Source organism: Pezoporus occidentalis, unplaced genomic scaffold (genome assembly GCF_034315485.1).
Source record: "Pezoporus occidentalis ecotype Australia unplaced genomic scaffold, CSIRO_AGI_Poc_V1 ctg186, whole genome shotgun sequence".
Classification (NCBI taxonomy): domain Eukaryota; kingdom Metazoa; phylum Chordata; class Aves; order Psittaciformes; family Psittacidae; genus Pezoporus; species Pezoporus occidentalis.
Window position 1 is genome coordinate 1,182,070 of NW_026913704.1, and position 22,307 is coordinate 1,204,376.

Consider the following 22,307-nt stretch of genomic DNA (forward strand, 5'->3'; position numbering starts at 1 on the left):
CATGTATATTTGTTTTAGAGACAAAGGCACAATATAGACCTTAAAGGCGTATCAAAATGTAGCCACTAACAGCTGATTCAACCTACTTAAAAACCATTTAAGTGGTCTATCTTGTTGTTTGTTGTAATGAAAACAATTCTATTAATAAAGCCAAACTGTTGTGAATCAAGTTAAAAGAAGTTAAAGCTGCCTTAAAGCAAAGTGAGGAATATGATTCACCACTAGTTTTATGAGTTTACATCAATTAACTGCAATGAAGAGACATAGTGATATGATGCACAGTGTTATAGAGAGAATGAAGGAGCAACTGTACAGTATAAAGGCACCGTCACATATGTACATGAAATTCCAGAGTATACATGACTAAATAATTTCTCCGATTGTTATATCCTGAACTTTTCTAGATTGAGAACACCCTTGGGTGGAATAAAGGCAGATAAGAACCTAAAGAGGAGAAAATTATTTGAGCCACTTGAATTCAGTTTTATATTGGTTTTATGCATTTTTAAACTCACTACTTATAGTGTAATCCCTCTCTTTAACCCAAAGTGACTGGGGAATAGATTAGAATCACAGCATTCTCTCACCCTACTGCTAGGGAAAGAAGAAAGTGCACTTTCACATAAAATGTGTTTGTTCTATACTCTGGAAACTCTTCAGACATTTCAATTTATTAATATTCCCAAAAGAAAAATCTGCTTCTCAAACATGTTTTCTTGACATGTCCTATTTAAATCTAATAACCAAAAGTTTTGCAATGCTTTATTTTAAGCAATATTGAACATACCATGAAAACACAAAGTAACGAGAAACAATATGATTTTCATAAGATAAGATTAATAAAGCAATGGTATCAACTAGGCATTTTTTTCTGTAAGATGACAAACAGAATTAAACAATTGTACTTACACATGGGCTAGGCTTTACTGCATCACTTGGGAAGAATCCAAGCTCTCCTGTTGTTAGATTTCTGCCCTAGAGAAAAAACACACACACACACACCAATTTTAATTCTTGAAACATAATGAGGGTTAATCGTAAAAAACAATACACACACAAGGATTTAGGACAATAAAGGTATAAAGAGTAAACAAAATACAATGTTGTTTCAATAAAATGTTACTTAACAGTTGTGTACGTTTTGTTGCTAGAGGTGTTTCATTGGTTGTTTGGGGTTTTTTAAGAGATATACAATTAGGTATTAATTATAGCTGATAAACCTGAAAGGTCTGAGAGATGAGATTCAAGAAGGGAGCTCAGAGCCTGGTTTGCAGTTCCCAGTTCTGTCAAGGTCTGCCAGTGTCAGGTATCTTCATTAACGTTATCTCCTTTCAAGTTACTTACTCCTCAGTTGTCATCACTCTAGTGAGAGCTGCCACACTGCAACATTACAGATGCCCAAAATGACTACACCACCATGCAGCAGGAGTTGCAACACCTGAGAAATCATGCTGACTCCAATGGGAACTTATGCTACTAATCCATCAACCAATTCAGGCACAAAGTTCTATAGTTAAGGGTTTCCATAAATGATACAAATCACAGGAAATCACATGGGCACAAGATTATTAACAGAATTAAAGATTAACTCCCTGTCTATGAGATATTCACAGCACAGAATCATAGAATGCCAGGTTGGAAGGGATGTCAAGGATCATTTTGTCCAACCTTTCTTGGCAAAGTATGAGACTAGATGTCCCAGTAACTTGCCCAGCCAAACCTTAAAAGTCTCCAGTCTTAAGGAATCCAACACTTCCCTAGGAGATTATTCCAGTGGCTGATTATTTTCATTGTGAAAAATTTTCCTCATGTCCAGTTGGGCTCTCCCCAGGAGTAACTTGCGGCCATCACCACTTATCTTTTCCAAGTGAATCTTTGTAAAAAGGGAGTCTCCATCTTCTTTGTAGCTACCCTTTCAATACTGACATATGGTGGTGACATCTCCCCTGAGCCTTCTCTTCCCTAGGCTGACCAAACCACATTCTCTCAGCCTTTCCTCATATGGCAGGCTTCCCAGTGCTTTGATCATTTTTATGGCCTTTCTCAGGACCCTGTCCACATCTTTTGCATAGCAGGGAGCAAAACTGAATATGTTGCTACATGTGCCCATAACTGGGAGACCAGCATGTCCTAAACCAAGCCTTTTATGCAACACAACTACTGCCCAAAGTTGCAGGATCACCAATTTACTCTGGGATTCTAAGGGCCAACAATGACCTCAGCGGCTCACAATTCACCACCAAGGTCCCCTGAGGAGTACATCCTCAGACAGACAGAACAGCAAAATAGTAACGTCTTTGGCAAAACACGTTTTTCAGAGCAGAGCAGAACAGAGCACATAGCTAAAATTACGTAAAATGAAGCATCAAAATGTATATTTTGACAAGGAAAAAAATGCAGCACAGATTTTTAAAAGCACATAAACGCCTAAATTTCATTTATTTAATTTATTAACTGTAAACATAATATTCTATGAGCATTTGGTGATTAGAGTAAGAATGAGTATTTCACAAGCATTGTAACTTTGAAAATTGCTGTTTGGGTTTTTTTTTAATATGGCATACATGCAACAAAAAAAAAATTAAAAGGGGAAAAATGCTTCAGGAATAGACATGGAATTTCTTTGGGGTTTTAGTTCATTTTTTTCCTACAATACTGTGTAATTGTACTCTAGTGTCACCCCACAAAACAATTCAGTGATTTCAAACAGTGTGGAGGTGTTGAGGATTTGTGAAAGAAAGAAAACCATCTTTAATTGTGATACCCTAAGTACCGTAAATGAGTGTATCATTTTCCTAGGAAGATCATTACGCAATTTCTCACACACAGCTATTAACCCCAGTAACAGCCATCTTAACCAAATTCACAGAAAAGTACAGAGGAGAGAGAAAAGCAGCTAAGCCGTATTTAAGCTATAGTATGCAGAATAGCAATGATATTAAAAAATAAATAAATATGGTCAAACCAGTGAGAGTCTTATAGATCTGAACCTGTATTCAGCAAAACCTCCTTGCCCTCTTTTCCACTGCCTGAATACAGGTTACCCTTTGCATCCATATATTCTATTTATTCCCAAAACAAGAATTCTTCTGAGGTACAGACATATCTTATAAGCAGAGCTTTGACACAGTCTCCCATCAAAGTAATACTTATTTACAACACTAATTTTATCCGAATAACAAGCAATATCACAGTCTTTAAGACCAGCCTCTAAATGAAGTATGTTAAAGTCTCTGAAAATACATTGATCACACTTAAGCTACATCTTAAGCCTTGCTTAGCAATTTATGGTGTTTATTTGATGTACTGTAAAGAATAAGAAAACTGTACTTAAACAACACATACTTTTCTATTAGAAGCATTTGATTTTCTAAACTGAGTGATGGTCAACCTAAAAATCCATTCTAGTATTAGTCTTGCAGGTCAGCTGTAAATTAGTTTAAAATGCCTCTTGAATAAAAATTAGATATTTTAATACAAATTGTTTTTCAGGTTTTCTTCTTAATATGCATTTTAAAATGTAGATGTCATTACAAGGCTTAAGCAAATCTGTATTAAGCTGTCTGTGACAAGACAGCTTGTGAGAAAACAAAATTTCCCAAATGATGCTAATGGGGATGACAATTTTCATTAAGATTCAAATTTATTACAAAGGCTTCTGGGGAGAAAAGCCTCACACGCTTTCTGGTTTCTGCTAGTTAAACACAGTGAAATGCTGGGTAAATTCTTTAGCATGACAGGTACAAATAACATCTAAAACAAATTCCAGTAGATTAAGTTGACAGATATATATGCAGATGGCAATAGAGGATGCCCATAATCCTGGCTTGTACTACATGCATTAGTCAGATGATTACATTCTAGCCAGTCCCATATCAAGAGTGTGCTTAAATGCCTCTCTGGATCAGAACTCAAGACCTTGCAGGGGGGAGGCTGTTGCTTTGTTTGATTGTTGGGTTTGGAATGTTTTGGGTTGTTTCAGGAAGGTCTTCAGGGTGCTATTTCCATATTTTTAACTAGATAAAACAAGTCTATTGTTATGTAAAATATTACATTCATTAACTTATTATAGCCTCAAAGAAAAATGACAAACACATGAGCAACAAATCAAAACAAAAACAAATGCTTTCCAGTTGTTGTTCTATTTCTATCCTGAAAGTTCTTCCATTTAGCTCTGTTTCCATTTATTCAATAATATCAGTAGGATGCAGGACTCTGGTATGAAAAATCAAGAAAACAATCAAGAAAAATAAGATATGCTTTAGTGCATTTATCTTTAAAGTGAATGCAAGACAGCGTTTTGTATCTGTAATTGTCCGTTAAAAAGAAATTTCAGTAACAGTGGTAGTGATGTGAATCACTTGGTACTGAATTGTACCCTCAATAGAATATACTTTTCCCATATACATAAAAAACTGCTTAAATGAGCTGAGAGGTTGTCAAGACGTTTAGGTGGTGTTTTGTTTTGTGGAGCTATTTCTATTATAAATCTAATATTTGTAACTGAGTTTTCCAATATAGCTTTCAGTTCAGCTATGCTAAAGAAGCAGCGACTGAAAATTCACAGGACTTTGCTGTTCATGTACTAGATGTTCTCCTTAATTTTTATAATTTCACTAGATGGATTGCTACCAGTGCCATGTTCTTGAAGACTTATCGCCATGAATTTTATTTAAAGGCTGCAAGAATGAAGCTTTGCACAACATACGAACTACTGGCATTTTAAAAGTCAAAACACCTGTATAAGACATTTATTTTGGGTAAAACTCAAAGACATACTTCTGTTATTCAAAAAGGAAAAAAAGTTACAGGAGCAACATATCAGTAAGAATTTAATATCTGGGACTAACGGAATATAGCCATTTGCTAAATGATACAATACCTGCCAAAATAAGCTATGGGCATCTCCTCTTATTAGTTCAATAGTGTCACCAATCTGAATATGCAATGGTGGACCATCTTGCGTCGCTGGCTGTGGTATTCCATTGTAGTTTCGAATTACTTGCATTTTTGGTAAACCTGAACAAACAAACAAAAGTCACCATATATTTTTAATGACAACTTATAAAATCTGAAGACCACAAAAGCAATCAATCTACAAAGAGACACTATGTCTTCCATATAACTAAGGCACTGAGACAATGCCTTAGTACTACACCGCATACAACTTAATAGGAAAGAGCTACTAAAAATAACATTTTTGTTCTCCCCTTCTTGGGGTAAAGTTGATTTCATGTCTATGGAGGCTCCTTCCTCTACACACACACACCTGGATCTACATAAAGTTCATTATTAAGGCTACCTTTGAAGGTCAAGTCAAAAATTATGATCTAATATTAAAGAAACAAATATGAATAACCTCATAAGCTTTAGACAACTATTACCAAAAAGCCTACTCTGACATGAAGGTATTCAAGAGAGTAAAGAATAACAATCTTTCTAGGCTGCTCATAGGACCTTTTTTATATTTTTTATTTTTTACTTTAATTTTCATTTTTGACAATGTTTCTGGACACACAGAGCAAAGCCTGGGTCAATTTCAGGTTCTGATATGGGATTTCTTTTTTTTTTTTTTTAATCAGCAAGCATTCCACAAAATTTTCCCCCAAAATTGTATAAAGAACTAAATCACTGGTTATAACTACTCAAGAGTCTCCACAAGTATGTATCAAATATGGGGCTGGATTTCAGCTGGAACAGAGAACTGTGGGTGCTGTACCTCCATGTTCATGTAACTATAATGGCATTTTTAAAAACCCACCTAGGCCATTATGGACAGCTAGAGTACTGCACTTGAAAAATGTACTGTTGTATTATTAGAATACTTGAAAACAAGCAAAGTATGCACCTACTCCATAATAAACATAGTAGACTTAAAATCTTTTAGAAAATTATTTTTTCCACTCTTCATACTATGAAGGAAAGCACTGTTTTAACACAACAGCTCTATTTTTAATTACTCTCCTCTATGTTTAAATAAAACTTCATGTAATCATTTCTGTGGTTTTAACTGCACATGGGATGTTAGAAACTGCTACAATTAAGTGGGCATTTCCATTTATAATCTTAAACAGAAACTTTTTGGTTAAGTAAGATTGGTAATAATGTATATTAATAAATACAAGTAAGAGTGAAACCGTGCAAAGTCAAAGTAGTTGCGATGTCATATTTAACCAGTTTCTTGCTGGAGGGTCAGGATTAACAACAAAAGATCAACAGGCCTACAAAAGACATCCCTATTGCAAGAGCATTACTGTATTTTAGGTGGAAAGAAACACAAATGTCCATGACCTCCTTTAAATTGTATGAAACATAAAAGAGATCACTTTCAGTAATTACTAGTCTCTGTATTTAAGAATACTAATCCAAAGTGCTAATGAAACATTAAGTAAAATAATACAGCTCTTACTCAACCCAAATGACACCATAAGATTTACTATTTCTTCAAGTTATTTGGCATACTTAAAATGAGCACCTAATTATTAGTAAGCCTTTATTTCACTTTGGTAAACACTAGATGTTGCTTTATTTCTCAACTGAAGGCTGTCATGCTTTCAAATACTGATCCAGCATTAACAAATGTTGCATCTATTGCACAGCAAATAGAAGCAGTGCTGCACACAAATGCTTCTCAAAGCTGCCAACTTTGGCCTAATGCTAGGAAACTCCCTTATCACAACATAAATGATATCTCTGTTTATGTGGATAAACAAACTGTAAGCATGCACTCATCTTACAGACATACTTTTAAGTCAAAACAAATGTACAAAAAATTATTCCTGCAATGAAACCTTGTAACAGGTGATTTAGTTTATCAAATTTTTATTGTGCAGATACAATATACTTAAAACACCAGAAAAACTATATACTTAAAACATCAAAAGATGATGAAGAAACACTCTCATGTACTTTCCTGTGGAAATCCTGGGGATTTTTTATAGATAACATACGGGTGAAATTAGTAATCATAAAATAACTTCTTCCTTCTATTTCACTGCTAATTACAATTATCCACACCAGGAGAACATGGGAAAAATATTGTGCTGTGTCATCTAGCAGAATTTTTAAAGAGGTAATGCAGAATTAATCATGTTAAAACATACCATGCCTACAATACTTGTGTATAAATCAATATGCTTAATTCTGTACAATCCTACAGCATTTTGATTACAAAATTCCCCACAGTAGATACAATGCTGAAAGAGTTGATCTAATGCCTCTTGACATCACTAGAAATAATCCTATTCATTTAAACAGGCTTTTGGATTAGTCTTAAGAAAGTTCACTACCATACTTCAGATCCATTCTTAAAACTTCTTTGCCATAATGCCTACAGAAACTGGTATATCTACAATGTCGTCATGCTACAGCTGCTCTCCACTACGGTAACAAACAAATCTTATTCTTCCACAGGAATTTTACTATCAACATTTATCTAATTGTTTTCTTGGGTCTACTTAGGAGTTCTTTTTGTTTGGTGTTGTCTTTGCTATGAATACACACTGCCTAGCACAATGGATACACACTATCACCAGACCCACATAAATCAGCATCTGGAATAACAAGGATACATGGCTAGAATAACCATACACTGCAATAATTCAGAATAACATTGTGATTTCATTAATTCATTCACTTTAGTAATGGTATGGTGCACCAGCTTCACGTCACTGACCAAAGATACATGTATTAACAAGGGAAAATATTTCTGGTGCTAATTATCTAAGCACGTATTAGATTTGACTCAGATTCTGAAAAGTTCTTTGTACCTCGAAGTATAACAACTGAAAGTAAATTCACTCTCCAACAACAGAAGTGTCTGAGTCACAGAGAATATATTAATTTCAACATCAGCAATACAAGACATGCACAGACAGCCTGTATATTGATCAAAGATACAAGAGCAGTGAATGTGCAACTCGTGTGTTTTAGTCATTGTATAAAAATATCATCAAAAGGACCTGTCCTTACATGATTTGAAACACTTTTAAAAAATAAGTTCTTTTCAGGAACAAAAGACTAGATGTCATCATTGAATCAATCAAACAAATACATCCTACACTGGAACGGCTACATGTATAAATGTTCTTCTTTCCCTTATATCACCATATAGCACAGAAGATATAAATGGGGTACAGAAAAGTTAATGAATTGAGTTAGAGTGAAAAAGCTCCAAACAGAATACTCAACTTCCTTTTCACAGTAGAATTACAGATTTTATAATAATAGCTCAGAAACAGTTTAGCAGATTAACAGTGAGATGGTGTACATTTAATTGCACAGCCTTTCACCTCCTAACCTATACAAAGCATAGGGGTATGGATGGATCAAGTCCCATATATCTTTATCACAGGAATCAGGTCATACAATCTTCCAGCTGTTTAGCAAGCTATCCTAAAACTACTTTTTTTTATTTTAGAACTTTATTCTCTGAGATTTAGAATCTTCTACTTTCTAGTGTAAATTCGATCATGGCTAACTTAAGCCCATGTAGAGGCAGACGCCTGAACAGTTCTTTTCCTTGTCAGCATTAATTTTTAGAATGCAGTTATAGAGAGCAATCATGCCCCCTTTAGCTTTCATTTTGCTACGCTAAATGAGCCAAGTTCTTTCATCCTTCTCTCATAACAAATCAAGTTCTCTGAGGCAGTATACCAACTGCTTTACTGAAGTTCAGACAGACAAGATCTAGAATACTTTGTCTATCCTGAAATATCATTCTTCATTAGCACATGGATCCACCACAAATACACACGTTAAGATTCCTGAGTACTTGCCGTAATGTAACAATGCAGACAAAAACAAAAAAAAATGTCGTCTGTTACAGAAAACTGGAATGTTTTAAGTGTAATTATGGATTATTCATGACAGAAACAGTATACAAACATTATGCACTTGTGACTAAAATGTGCAGTATGATAAGTACTAGAGACAGGGCCATTACCATGTATATAGATGCAGTACTGACAACTGCAGAAAACTGGAAACCTATCTGGCACAAAAATGTTATTCATGAGTATATTTAAAAGCAGATAAAATTCCAACACAATAGACAAGGTCAAGATTTCAGTCATGTGTTATTATAATTAATGATAAAAACCCCATTGACTTCTAGGAGGTCAGATTTCCACATGACTAAAAGCTTTTGTCAGGGAACTACCTAATGTAAAGATGCAAAACCAGCCTGGCAGTTTCCAACCTTGAGATCAAAAAGCAAATGGATTCAGTTATTCCACCATTGAAGGGCTGAAATATATTTCACTTGAAAAGCAAGAAAATCCCCAGATTCCCAGAAAAGTCTTCATAGCCAAGCTCTTGGTCACAGACCTAACACAAATTGACGATCTAAATTGTAGCTGTTGAGAAAAACAGAAAGCATACTACAGTCCGGTTTACAAATGCTCAATTTGGCTACATTACAAAAAAAAACTATATATATATATATGTGGGTGTATGTATATATATATATATATATAACTAAAAAAAACACCAAACCAAAATAAAAAAAAAACACCACCAAAAAACCCACCACACACCAAAAAACCCACCAAATAAACAACCTTTCATAAATCAAGTCATGCGTTTGAGTATTTAATCCCATAGCTAAGTCAAAGAAGGTTATATTTTAAAATTAGCATAGTACATGAGTTAGAACACCCATTACATATGAAATGATAACAACATACAAGTAACTTGTATCCCTTACAGCAGTTCTGCATTTATGAATGGCACTGAATGACCCTCACAGTTTCATGCAGAAATTCAAAAATGTTATTTTTTGCTATTAACATGCAGAATGCATGCCCTATGGTGACTTCTATCTGTCAAAATTGACTCCAGCATCTGTTATTTCCAAGCAATGGGGAACATGGTTTATGCATTGGGCAGGGATTATTTTAACATACAGAATAATGATATAGCATATAGGAAAGCAGGGTTCAAAGGTAAATTTGTGGATATACTGTATATCATTAGCATATAAATACAAAACAGCTTTGTCTACATTAAAAATTCATTCCTAGTTAATATGAGACTTGAAGAAAGTAATTTTCTCTAGGAAAAATATAGTCTAGTCACCAAATATTTGTAACTTGATCTAAAATACACTAATGCAATGGAAGAAAGCCTCCTGACTTCATCTCAGTTTGCATCAGAACTTTAGACTATTTGACATGGCCACATTTTACTGTTTCCAGAATCTCAATTCAATGACATTTGCCTTTTCTTTTTTGACATTCAGGTGAAGAACATACAACACAAAATACAGAACTGGTGTATGTGGAATATGCCAGCAGTTTTTTAAGTGCACTTTTCAGAGTGTGATTTAAATAATTACTACTGGACAAAATAAATACAATGAATAAGTACATTAACATACCTTAAAGAAGATACTTAAATTGAACTTTTAATTGTCTCAGTCTCAAGTCATTAACTTTTTGTCATCAGAATTAAAAGTCCTATTTTTAGACATTGCTTGTTAGCCTTACATTCAGGCAAGATGCTGAAGTGCTAACAGTGCCTAAGAATCAGCTATGAATATTTCACTTGTTTGTCTTCTTTTTAGCTGTTTGGTCTTTGACTACTGTTAAAAAAAAGTCTCAATATTTTTCAAATCACTAACCACAACCCCCGAGTTTGCTGTTTCACTCAATTTCAAGTCAAAAAACTTCAGAAGGCTGATTATTAAACCATTTAACAGCTACCATGAGCCTTAACTACCTGTTTAAGATTCTGCTTCTTTAGATATATAAGTAAAGCAGCCCTGGCAGAGCTTTACTCCATAAACAGAGACCTAGTCGAAGGAAAGAAAGGGGGAGATGTAGAATCTCCATTATTTCTTTATTTAGTTGACAAAATTGTAATGCTCTCCAAACCACATCTGATAAAACTTTCGCATTTCTCTTCAACAGAAACAGAAGATTTAATGACTGTTGTCATACAGAACAAATAATACTACTGAAGAGTTTGGGGTTTTTTGTTACAGACCTAGCCCTGCCTTCTGTGACTGTCCTCCTTCAACTGTTCCTACCATTTGTACCTCCTTAAAAAAAACCTTATTGAAGCAACATTTGGGGTTCCCTCCAGTCCTTTAATACCCATCAAATCTTCTATCAGACTCAATTTTTCTAACACTTCTTTTCACTGCTACATATATAAGTTGCACTCTTGGCAGTGACCTTCACAAAAAATGGTCAACCATCAACTAAAATGAAGACGAGTGGGAGGAAAAATCTGTCTGCTAACAATCTGATCAACAACTTGTTATCAGAAACAAAAACACCACAATCCAGGAAGTCCTTTTTCTTCTCTGGGTTCTGTAGGCCTGATCATTAGCAAAAAACCCCAAACCTTGCTAAGTAGCTGTATCTCCATTTCCCAGTTAAAAGCCACACAAAACTTGGATTTGCAGGAAAATCCTACATGGCAGATCATAGCAGGAGTTCATTACAAGGAAAATAAACAAGTCTAGATACGTTACTCACTTTACATGGCTGCATTTTTTTAAATAGCGTGACTTGTGAAATATTTCTATATAGTTTTGTTTGGTTTTTTTTTTTTACATTACAGTAGTTTATTTTGCTTAAAGAACAATGTCTAGACAAATGACATCTCCTGCTCTGAACATCACATTTGACTTAACTCAAATGTCTTTTTAACAAAGATATTTGAGGATAATTCTCTTTTTATGCTTAGGGACAAAATGGGCAGCATTAGTAAAATTAGCACCTTGGGAACAGGACACTCATTTATGTGGACAGTCCCCTCTCAGCAGCAGCTTTCAGGTCTTCCAAGTCAAAACGAACATTAATGATCAGCTTAGTGCTCCTGTAAATATAGCTACCATTTACTTTGATCAGAAATAAGCAATTTAGCTAAGAAAATTCAGAATCCAAACTGAAGTTTCAGAATCAAAATTTTTATTTAGAAAAATAACAGAAGGCATTCTCTTAACTCCTAAGCAGGGACATTTGGCACATCGTGACATTAATTTTAAGGAATTTGGAAGCTTGCCTCTTTACAAGAAAAAACAGGCACTGCAGAAATGCTTCTCAACAGCCATGTTTTTAAAATTGACAAAGTCATAAGGGCTGCCTTTAGGGAAAGGAATGAATCTATCATTATTTAGACGACCAATGACCATTTGTCTCTCATGCCCTTAAGGGTAGTTCTGCTCACAACACCCTCAGATTCACTGCTCAGGTTTAAATTTCCTTTTGTTCCTCAACAGAACAGAAGGAAAAGAAAAGAAAGATTTTGGGAAGTCAGGGGACAAAATGTTACAATAGAACAAAAGCAATCTGAAAATTCTTCAAGTACACTGCAGAAACAATCTACTGACATGCACATGCCAACCCATTCCTGTTTGTACAGCAAATGTTTTCAGAAGCTGTCCTAGCCATCATTCAAACACTGGAATCTTCTCTTAAAATACACATACTTGAGTTTGTACATCCATATGTAACTGCAGCAATAAAGGAACCCATTTTCAGAAAGTCAAATACCAAACACTAGAAAGATCAAGTACCACAAGCTCCAGCTGCACTGTCAATTTTGTTTTTTTTTAAACGTGACACAGAAACTAGCACATTTATTTTAAAAACCTGGACATGCCCTAGGTGGAAAACTGGACTGCAAATGCAAGAAAGGATGTTTAAAATACTAGAACTTAAACATGCAATTCCAATATAATGTCTTAGCACTTATACTCAAAACCAGGTACTTGGCATTTAAAACTTTGGTGTCTGCAGTTTGTCCTCTCTCAAAGAAGAGGGCCCTCTCCAGCACTGTGCTGAAAAAAGCAGAAAACAGCCAGGAAGGTCACTGACTACAATGGTCAGTCACACAATTTGTGATAAAGTACAGTGAAAACTATTTTTCTTTTGCAGACAGACCTTGGTTTCCCTTTCTTAGCATGTCTTCCTCCAAAAAAGTACTAAAGACAAGCTCTTGTGTTCTGCGCAATTTTAACTTCAAATACTTATTCAGGCAACTAGTCCTTACTTGCAGTGACATAGGCAGCTACTATTATAAGAGAAAGGATTTTGGAATATTCTAGACTGAGAGGAATCTCAGCACTTGGAACAAATGTTAGAAATTGCTGAGTGCTGAATGTCTTATTATGTGAATAAAGATAATTAGGTTCAAAACCACAGTTTTCATTTATTTTAACAAAGTAGTGAATTCTCATCATTTCAATTTTGTCTATTAGGTGAACTGGGAATATAAATTTTAAAAATAATGTTACCTCAAAACGAAGAAGCATCATTATTTTCTTTAAAATTGAGCAAACTAGAATTCTGGTTATATGAATTAAATAGTGTAGTACATGAGGTGTTGCCTTTTTATAATAGCACACGGTATTAAAATTAACCTGTATTAATTATTACATCTTTTAATGTGGTGCCATGGCATTCTAAAAAGTCTATTTGTTCAAACAAGTACCTGCCCTAAGGAGCTAACAACTTACACTGACTGGGCAGATACTATAGATGAGCTATGAAGGTGTGTCCAGACAGTAGTAGATTACGTGCAGCAAAAGGCTCTGAAAAACAGGGATGAATCTTGGAAGATAAAAATCCACTATTCCACAGAATTAATTACTTTGAGCTATATTTTTAATACTACCTTCTGTCTGCCCAGGGATGCTTCTGCAGCAAGCACTAAGAGGAAAAAGCTGGAAAACAAGAGCACTTGAATTTACTACTTGTGAAACCTTGTATGAATCTTGTCGAGGACCTAGATATTTTTCTGCTGTTGAGCATTCACAGATTATATAATGTCAAAAATAACTTGATAAGTATAAACAAACATAAACTTTGTTCTTTCTGAAAAAGAAATATACTGCAGTAAGAATATGATAGTCCCAACCTTACCTGCAGCCTGCCTGAAAGCATGGCATGACAGAAGGCAGCCCCACCTTTTAACAAGTCTATTCAGCACAAATGGAATTAGTCATCCTACTGAACACACTGAACACTTTAACACACATACTGTACATTAAAATAATAATAATGTACAGCTAAATGGTAACTGCACAATATAACCCATAAAAACACTTATGCCACCTAGAATGTTTCATGTTTCAAAATTTTAAAACATACATTGCTGAAAATGTGCTGATATTTTATTCATCAACCATTGTAAAAATTAAAATTAAATTCTTTCATGCAATTTCTTTTGTGCTTAGTATTGACCAATAGCATCTGCCTCTAAAATAAACAGTTACTTTCCATTTTTGCTACTTAGGAGAAACAAATCCTGTGACAAGGGAGGAATTTTAAATTATTACATAATGTGAAGGTGAAGTGGCTGATGCCTAGCAAAGCAGGCAGGTTCCAGAAAATGAGAGAATAATCTTGCTTGCACGCACCCTCTTTGTAATGTTACATAATTCTTCAGCTTTTCAAGTTAAATGCTCTTGTGATCTTCCTTTTCAAGCAATTTTTCTTTACTGTGACCTCTCCATTTGTTACTGCAGATACCTCTTTTACTTCCCAACTGACAGTTCTTAACCTACATGCAAAAAAAAATTCAGGCCATATAGACCTCCTTTGCATGGAAGCTTCATAGATAAACGTGGCCAAGAATTACACCATTATATTAAGCAATGAAAAGACACTTGCCTTGACTGAAACAAATCTGCAAAAAAAAAGTATGAATACTGTTTTCTGGTTTGTATATGTTATAAGGAATAACTTTTTTGTCTTCTGAAAAAGAGAACAAAACTTGCTTTCATTACAAAATATTTGTGTTAAAAAAGAAAAAGGATAAGTACATATTTCACTGTTACCACAATGTAAAGTCATTTACCCCTAAATATAGAGTTGCGCAATTTTATTTTTTTTTCTTTGTTTGCTTGTTTTTATACAGCACACTTTGTACATCTGAAGCATCGGCAATCTATGACAATAATGTGTAGGAAATCCAAAAGGCATAAGTACTTTCAATTTTTTCATGCATTTGTAGTATCCCTAGCCTCATTCAGTTGATATACACAGATATTCAGATCACATTTTAAGTATCCCCTGGGTATATAAATGTACGTATTCTAGAATCATAGAATGGTTTGGGTTGGAAGGGACCATCACACATATTATCCGATCTCACCGTCTTCATTTAGAAGTTACCCTTTCTTTTCTAGGAAGACTGGCATAGCAAAAATTATGTACCATACTGTCCTGGGTTCAGCAGTAGCAGTCATTTTTTTCTCCTTCTTGGTAGCTGGTGCAGTGCAGGTTTTGACTTTCGGCTCAGGAACAGAGCTGATAACAATGATGTTTTGGTTTGGCCAAGGACTTTGTGAGCCTCATGCTCTGCCAGGGAGGAGGGGAAGCCAGGAGGAAGCAGAGACAGGACACCTGACCCAAACTGACCAAAGAGGTATTCCATACCACAGCACGTCATGCCCAGGATGTAACTGGGAGTTAGCTGGAAGGGCTGGGAGACTGCAGGGTTGGAGGAGGTATCGGTGGGTGCTTGGTCGGGCGGGGGTGGGGGGAGCAAGTTATCAGTTGGCTGGTGGTGAGGTGTTGTATTCTCTTCCCTTGTTATTTCCTTTATCATTGTTATTATTGGTGGTAGCAGTAGTGATCTGTGTTATACCTTAGTTACGAAACTGTTCTTAACTCGTGGGAGTTGCATTCTTTTTGATTCTCCTCTCCGTCCCTCTGGTAGTAGGGGGAGGGAAAGAAGGGGGGGAGTGAGTGAACGAGCCCTCTGCCTGGTTTTAAACCACGACACATACAGATGCACTAAATTTTCCAGAAACTCCCCTCCATTTTATCAAAGAAAAATATTTTAAATTTTTAGTACAAATTCTTTTCATTGTTTAAAAATTAAACAGCTTAATTTCCTATGATTACATATAAATCCTTAATTTAAAGATGGATCACATGAGAAATAATAAGCAGGAAAAAGGTGTTGTTTTAAAGAAAAAAATGAAAACATGCAATAAAAGCATCCCTGATCACTTGATCTTTGCTGCAAAATCAAGAAGTTATTGGTAAATTATCACAGACAATAACAGTGGGAATTAAGTACCGTGCCCTGTTGTCAGTCCTACCAGAACAGTCAGGCTCCATCTTAAAACCTTTTTGTATCTTCCCTTTCCCCAGAGAAAAACCCTCATATATTCGTCTTTGCAATAGTGAAAGTTCTTTTATTTTTCCTTTCCAGTCTGAATGTGGATAACACACTACTCCGGCAAGCAGTGGGTAATTTGTTAGGACATAAACCATACCTGAAAGCAATAAAGCATATGGGTTGATGTTCTGTTTAACCCAAGATGCATGTATTCTGTCACACCCACACTAACTGTGCAGCCTCAGGACTGAGCTGGTTCAGCAACCCAAACAGAAAGAAAACCACTTATTTCCCCATTGTTGCCACCAGGGCCGCCTCCCATGACCAGCTCTCCGTTATCTTATTGAAGCTATTTAGCCCTGCAACTGGCTGATTGCTAGATTCAACAGAAAGAGCAGGGAAGGGACCCCTGGGTGGGAAAAAGCACCTTGTGGCAACAACTAGTTGCCTCAAACAATGACCGGAGATCAAACTGACATCAGCAGAACACCTGGAGTTGGTTCTTTCTCCCAGAAATACTGCCCTGACAAAGAATACCCCTTATGCACTTAAATCCCAGCATCAGCTCTTTGATCTCATTTGATCATTCAATGTTTTTCAGATGCCTGAGATTTAAAACAATAATCAGAGCAGGATTTAAATCAATACCACCAGAAACGGACAAATAACAAAACCATCACACAATGCACAAAAGCAGTCAGAGATTTAAGTCTCCATCATTAAGCCTCATAACTCTTTTTCTTGTTTATCTTCTCCCCACAATCAAGCAAAAAAGGGAAAGTGGAAAAATTACAGAGCAGACTTAAAAAAAAAAAAAAAAAAGGAGGAAAAACCAGAAAAAATTAAATCATAGAAGATGTAGCGGCATTAAGTGAATTCCACTTACTAAAATGATCATTGCTACTTTGCAAGAAGGCTGATACTGGCAGGGGAGGATGCTATTCTGGGAGGAAAGCTGTGATCCATACATGCATACTTTTGCTGCTGTATCATATTTCACGTGACTTGTCACTGTCAAAACCAAATAAGGAAAAAATCCAAGAAGAGTAAACATGTTGCTTTATCATCTGAACCAAAAGATATAGTGCCTCATGCTTTCTCCTCTCCCCACATCTTTTATTCCAAATGTACTGGTTAAAGAATAGCTTCTAATGTTAGTGGACCCGAGGCACGATCTCAAGGTATCAGATAATCAAGTTACTATTTAATTCCCTGTTACACACTAAAGCTTAAGAAACACAAGTTATGAGAAGAGCAAGACTGAACAAGTCTTCTATTTATTTGCAGGTCAGCAAAGAGCAGCAACGAGGGCTGAACTCAAGCGCTTTCTCTGAATCCTTTCTATCCCTTACAAAGTTACAATACCTTTTTTCTCACCAGATAAACCACGGAAAGGTCAAAACAACTGGGTTGAATGAATTGATTCTGATGAAAATCAATCAGATCAATTTTTATGCTGTCACTTCTTGGAAAGACTAAACATTAAATAAATTCTAATATGAAATTGCCGAGTTGTTTAATTATGAACTGCAAGAAAAACAGCCTAAGTACCACAGAAATACAAGGTTAAGTGTCAAAGCAATGTTTTAAAGCAACTCAGCTGTAATCAGCAGACATCCCAACAGAGATATAGGACATCTCCACAAGTTAGGCTGGTAAAGCCTACTATAAAAACAGAATTTGCAAAAATATAGAGAAATATAATGTAAAGACTAAAAATACTTTTAAAGGAAAACTGGGGGCACTGTTTTGAATTCTTTACAGTAGAAAATCAACATGAGAATCAAGATTATGCATTAATAAGGATTAGCAAAACAATTTTAACAGGACTCATGATGAGGCTCTCCCGGAGTTCACAGTATGAGAGGCAAAGGCTCCCCCGAGAAATAAGCAGAAAAAGGACATGAAGTAAAAGGTTGAAACAGCAATATTTTTTCAAATCGAAGGTATTTTTCAAAAGGGTCATCCCAAGGAATCAATGCTTGGACTTTCATTGTTCAAAACATTAATAAACTGTATTGAAGTGGGGTAAAGGTGGATTAAGTTTTGCAGAAGGTGGTAAACTGTTTCTTTAAAAACCCCACTACTTTCAAATAATGGCTCTTCAGGCTAGAAGAGAGATCACTGGAGTGATATGACAGAGACAAGTCATAAGTAGCATAGAGATAGTGACCAGAGAAAGTATTCATTATTTCTTTATTATTCACTGTCTCAATTACAAAAAAAAAGGAGGTGTGAGGGTAGTAGGCAGCAGGTTTAAAACAAACAAAAAGAAGTACTTGAGAAACACACAACTAATAATGAAAGTACCAATTATACAATGTTGTGAATGCCCAGATTTTAGACTGCTTCAAAAAATGGTAGTACAAACATGTGGAAGACAAATTATGAGCCAAGAAAAACAAAACAACACAAGATAGCGGGGAAGTACCACAACATATTCTTACCCCATATTCTATCCCTAAGAATCCATTCAATTGGCTACTGTTGAAGAAGAGTTCCTGAGCTAGCTTAGCCTACAGCCTAACTCAGCCTCGTTATTCCCTTCTCTGGGAAGCAAAAAGAGGCAAGCAGATTAAAAACTTTCCTGAAAAGCAGCATCAGTTTCTCAGGCTCTTGCCTCTGGCCCCTTTCACCAAGTTGTAAAACCATCCTCAGGCAGAAGCAGTTCTGGGAGCTTCTCTTCTGTGAATTTTCAGCAGTCTTTTTTTCTCCCATGGGATGGCTAATTTCAGTTTTCCAATGTTTTCCAAATTCTTTGTGTGAGAATTCCTTTGAAGTAGTGATCAAATACTGATTTAGTTAAATGAGTAAGCCACAAAAAAAGAAACCATATGGTTTAGAGTACTGTTAAAATTCAGTAACTTTTTTACTATATTTAATCATTCATAGCATTATTATCTTTGGTTTACCTTCTGAGCATGACAGTACCCTGAAGATTAAAATCAAGTATGAAAATAGATAAGTAAATGTAATACTCTTGAAGATGAGTAAGAGAACTATAAGTCCCAATAAACTTTAGCAAAGTTTGGCAACTTTGGCCTATATGATTTCTGCACATGCTTTTCTGTGGGAAATGCTGCACAAGAAGCTGCGCCAGCAGACCTGAACGAGAGCACGAACATCCTGACCCTCATCAGCTGCAAACCATGAGAGTCAAGAGGAATCTAAGTTAAAACACTGTGATAATCTCTGAGAACTGTAGATACTGAAACAAAGAAGTTACTGAAGACAAAGATGAGATGTTGTACCCGGGACTTTCCCAGGAGCTAATGAAAGTCCCCAGTGCGGACTCACAGGACAAAAGGGTGTGTGTTCAAGGCAAATGTAAAGGAATAATGTAGCACAAAGTGGCAACAGAAAAATGTACTTATACATCTGGGTACAAATAAGCTGTTCAAGCAAAGGCATGTGGACAGTAATGTAACTGGTTGAAAAGGTGCATGATCAGTAATGTCATTGGCTGGGAAAAGCAATGTTGCGAAAAGTACAGAAAAGAAACTAATAGATACTAGCAATTACTAACCACTAGGTAGGAGTCTACAAAAAGCCTGTAAGTTCGCTCAATAAATGATTTTGGTTGCACCACAACTGGAGTCCATGCCTCAGTTGCCACATTTTTCTTCTTTTTTTTTCCTTTTTTATAATAGTTTGTATAATATTTATTTAATAGTGGTGTACTATATTGTGTATGTGTAAAATGCAAAACAAATAGCGGCCTTCCAGTATCTGAAGGGGGCCTATAGAGATGCTGGGGAGGGACTCTTCATTAGGGACTGTAGTGACAGGACAAGGGGCAACGGGTTAAAACTTAAACAGGGGAAGTTTATATTGAATATAAGGAGGAAATTCTTTCCTGTTAGGGTGGTGAGGCACTGGAATGGGTTGCCCAGGGAGGTTGTGAATGCTCCATCCCTGGCAGTGTTCAAGGCCAGGCTGGACTAAGCCTTGGGTGAGATGGTTTAGTGTGAGGTGTCCCTGCCCATGGCAGGGGGGTTGGAACTAGTTAATCTTAAGGTGCTTTCCAACCCTAATTATTCTATGATTCTATGATCATACTTGTGTGCTCATTTTGTCCAATTGTACTTCTTTTCTATTTTTCTGCCTGCCAACTTCCTCATAGTTATCTGTAAACAATAATGTTTTGTTTAGAACAGTCCATGCTGAGAATGTTTTTATGCAGAAAAAGATACTGTAGGTTTTTTAACTCGCCTCTCTTTAAAAATTATGCTAATAGATGCTGAGCATGTATTAAACACCACTGTTTCTCTCAGAGAAAAATAAAATATTAGTTGCTCAAGATATAAAGACACTCCTAAAAACACATCCAATAAGACAAAAGAGCCTAAATTACTTCAACTACGAACTAATCTTGCAATCCAACCAGACAAGGATGAAAGAGTTTGACAAAATAAATATATTTCACCCTTTGGCATCTGGGTCTTCTGATGTTTAATTAAAAAAAAAAAAAAAAAAAAGCCTAAAGGCTATGCTCTTCTCTGAATGTTAGCTCATTGCTGAGATGCCAAAGGGACAGGCACCTTTCAAAATACATCTCCCCAGCAGGAATGTAAAAATAATTTTAATTTAAAGTATAACAACCCAAACAAAAATCATTAAACTGCATCTGAAATACTTCATTGGAAGACAAAACTCTGCTTTGCCTTCCAGAAATGCATTAGTGGAAAATTTCTCGGTGCAAAACATTAGACATGTTCTTTCTTGTAACACAACAAAGATGAATTCAGTATTCTGGGAAGCAACAACAGCTCAGCACACAGCGTTAGCACAGTAGTAAAAAAAAAAAAACAAAACACTAAAATTAATAAAAAAACAGATCCTGAAAGCAATATGTACTTTTAATAAACTTGTGAGATACATTAATTTGATGTCACAAATTAGGCCAGTGTATCTCTGAATGCACTGCAGCTGAAGTCTACCCAGAAGAAGCTGTCCCATTAACTCCTGAGAGTCTGGTGACCACGAAAAAGTTCACTGACTCATCTCAAACCCCAGCACCATTACAGCCACATGCTGTAAAACATGTCAAAACACATCTATCAATACTGCAGGTTTTGTAACCAGCTGTAACTGGTCATGTTACAGCTGTTATCTGAGTCCCCGAAGAACTCCAGAATGCTCACAATTATACAGCACGTCAGCAAGCAGTACTGCCTCTATCCTGCTAAGGAACCTTCCTTTTGCAGCAAGAGTGCTCCTAGCTGCCTGTTAAACCAGTTCTTCCCTGCAAATCACCTGGTTCACAGAGATTCCTAGAGACGTGCACTGTATACTTCATATGCAGCTTAAACCAAGTGCTCAGATGCTGCATAGAAAAGGAGTAAGCATCCATAACCCAATAAAACCCACACAAAAGTTAAGCTTAAGTATACATACATATATATATACATATGTATAATCAAAGCTCATTCTCTGTTCTGTAGCTTAATATATTACCATACAGAGAAGTCTTTAGATACTTAGCAAATCTAATGATCCACAAAATTTACAAAATTGCCTCTGGGGAAACACACAAAACTATATATACTTTCTTATGATTATTAATTATTAGATGCAATTTACTTCCTAGATAAGTAGACATTTGAGTCCTTCAGGTCTCTAAAATTGTAATTTCTCTCTTTTTCTTTTCAAACCATACAGGCTGTGTTTTTTAAGCCATGGGATGTATCTTTATCTGTAATAGGAAATTGCAAAAACTAAATGAGAAGGACATAAACGAGCATGTCATTCTGATTTGTCTGCATGCAGCACATCTCCAAGTCTCCTGGTCAGTTACAGGATGTGATGGATACTTTACTAGTATGAACGCTATTTGGGTAGCCCATACCAGTGAGCAGTAGGAAAGACCTCAACCTTGTCAAACAAACTCTTTGCTAGAGAAAGTTTTGTTCAATATTTCTCTTTCCTCCCATATTCCTTCAGGCTTTCCCCGATTTTATTTTCAGCCAGCTGCTCCTTCATGTATACATCCATTTTGACCAGCCATTAAAACCCATGGTTATGCTCAGCGCAAACTGCATCTTAAGCTGAAAAGAATGTCATATATATACTTTAGTATTTCAGATCATGCTGTCACGTCAACTCCCCCAGAAGATTTTCACAGATACTTAACAAAGAAATAAGCCTGCAAGACTCTGAGCAAAATCCTGAGGGAAGATGCAGAAACAAATGGCCTCTAATGGTTTGCTCTACTCAGTCTGAAA

At 35.9% G+C, this 22,307-nt stretch overlaps 1 protein-coding gene across 3 annotated transcripts in view; it reads right to left on the reverse strand.

The window, feature by feature from the left end:
* Positions 1 to 22,307, reverse strand: part of VAV3 (vav guanine nucleotide exchange factor 3) — a 159,713-nt gene that overhangs the window by 23,781 nt on the left and 113,625 nt on the right. For all 3 annotated transcript variants that reach the window (XM_062615908.1, XM_062615909.1, XM_062615907.1), the window contains 2 exons: positions 4,883 to 5,019; positions 910 to 975 (listed from right to left, as the gene is read on the reverse strand). In XM_062615908.1, coding sequence (XP_062471892.1) covers positions 910 to 975; positions 4,883 to 5,019 — 203 coding nt within the window. The remainder of the gene's footprint in view (positions 1 to 909; positions 976 to 4,882; positions 5,020 to 22,307) is intronic.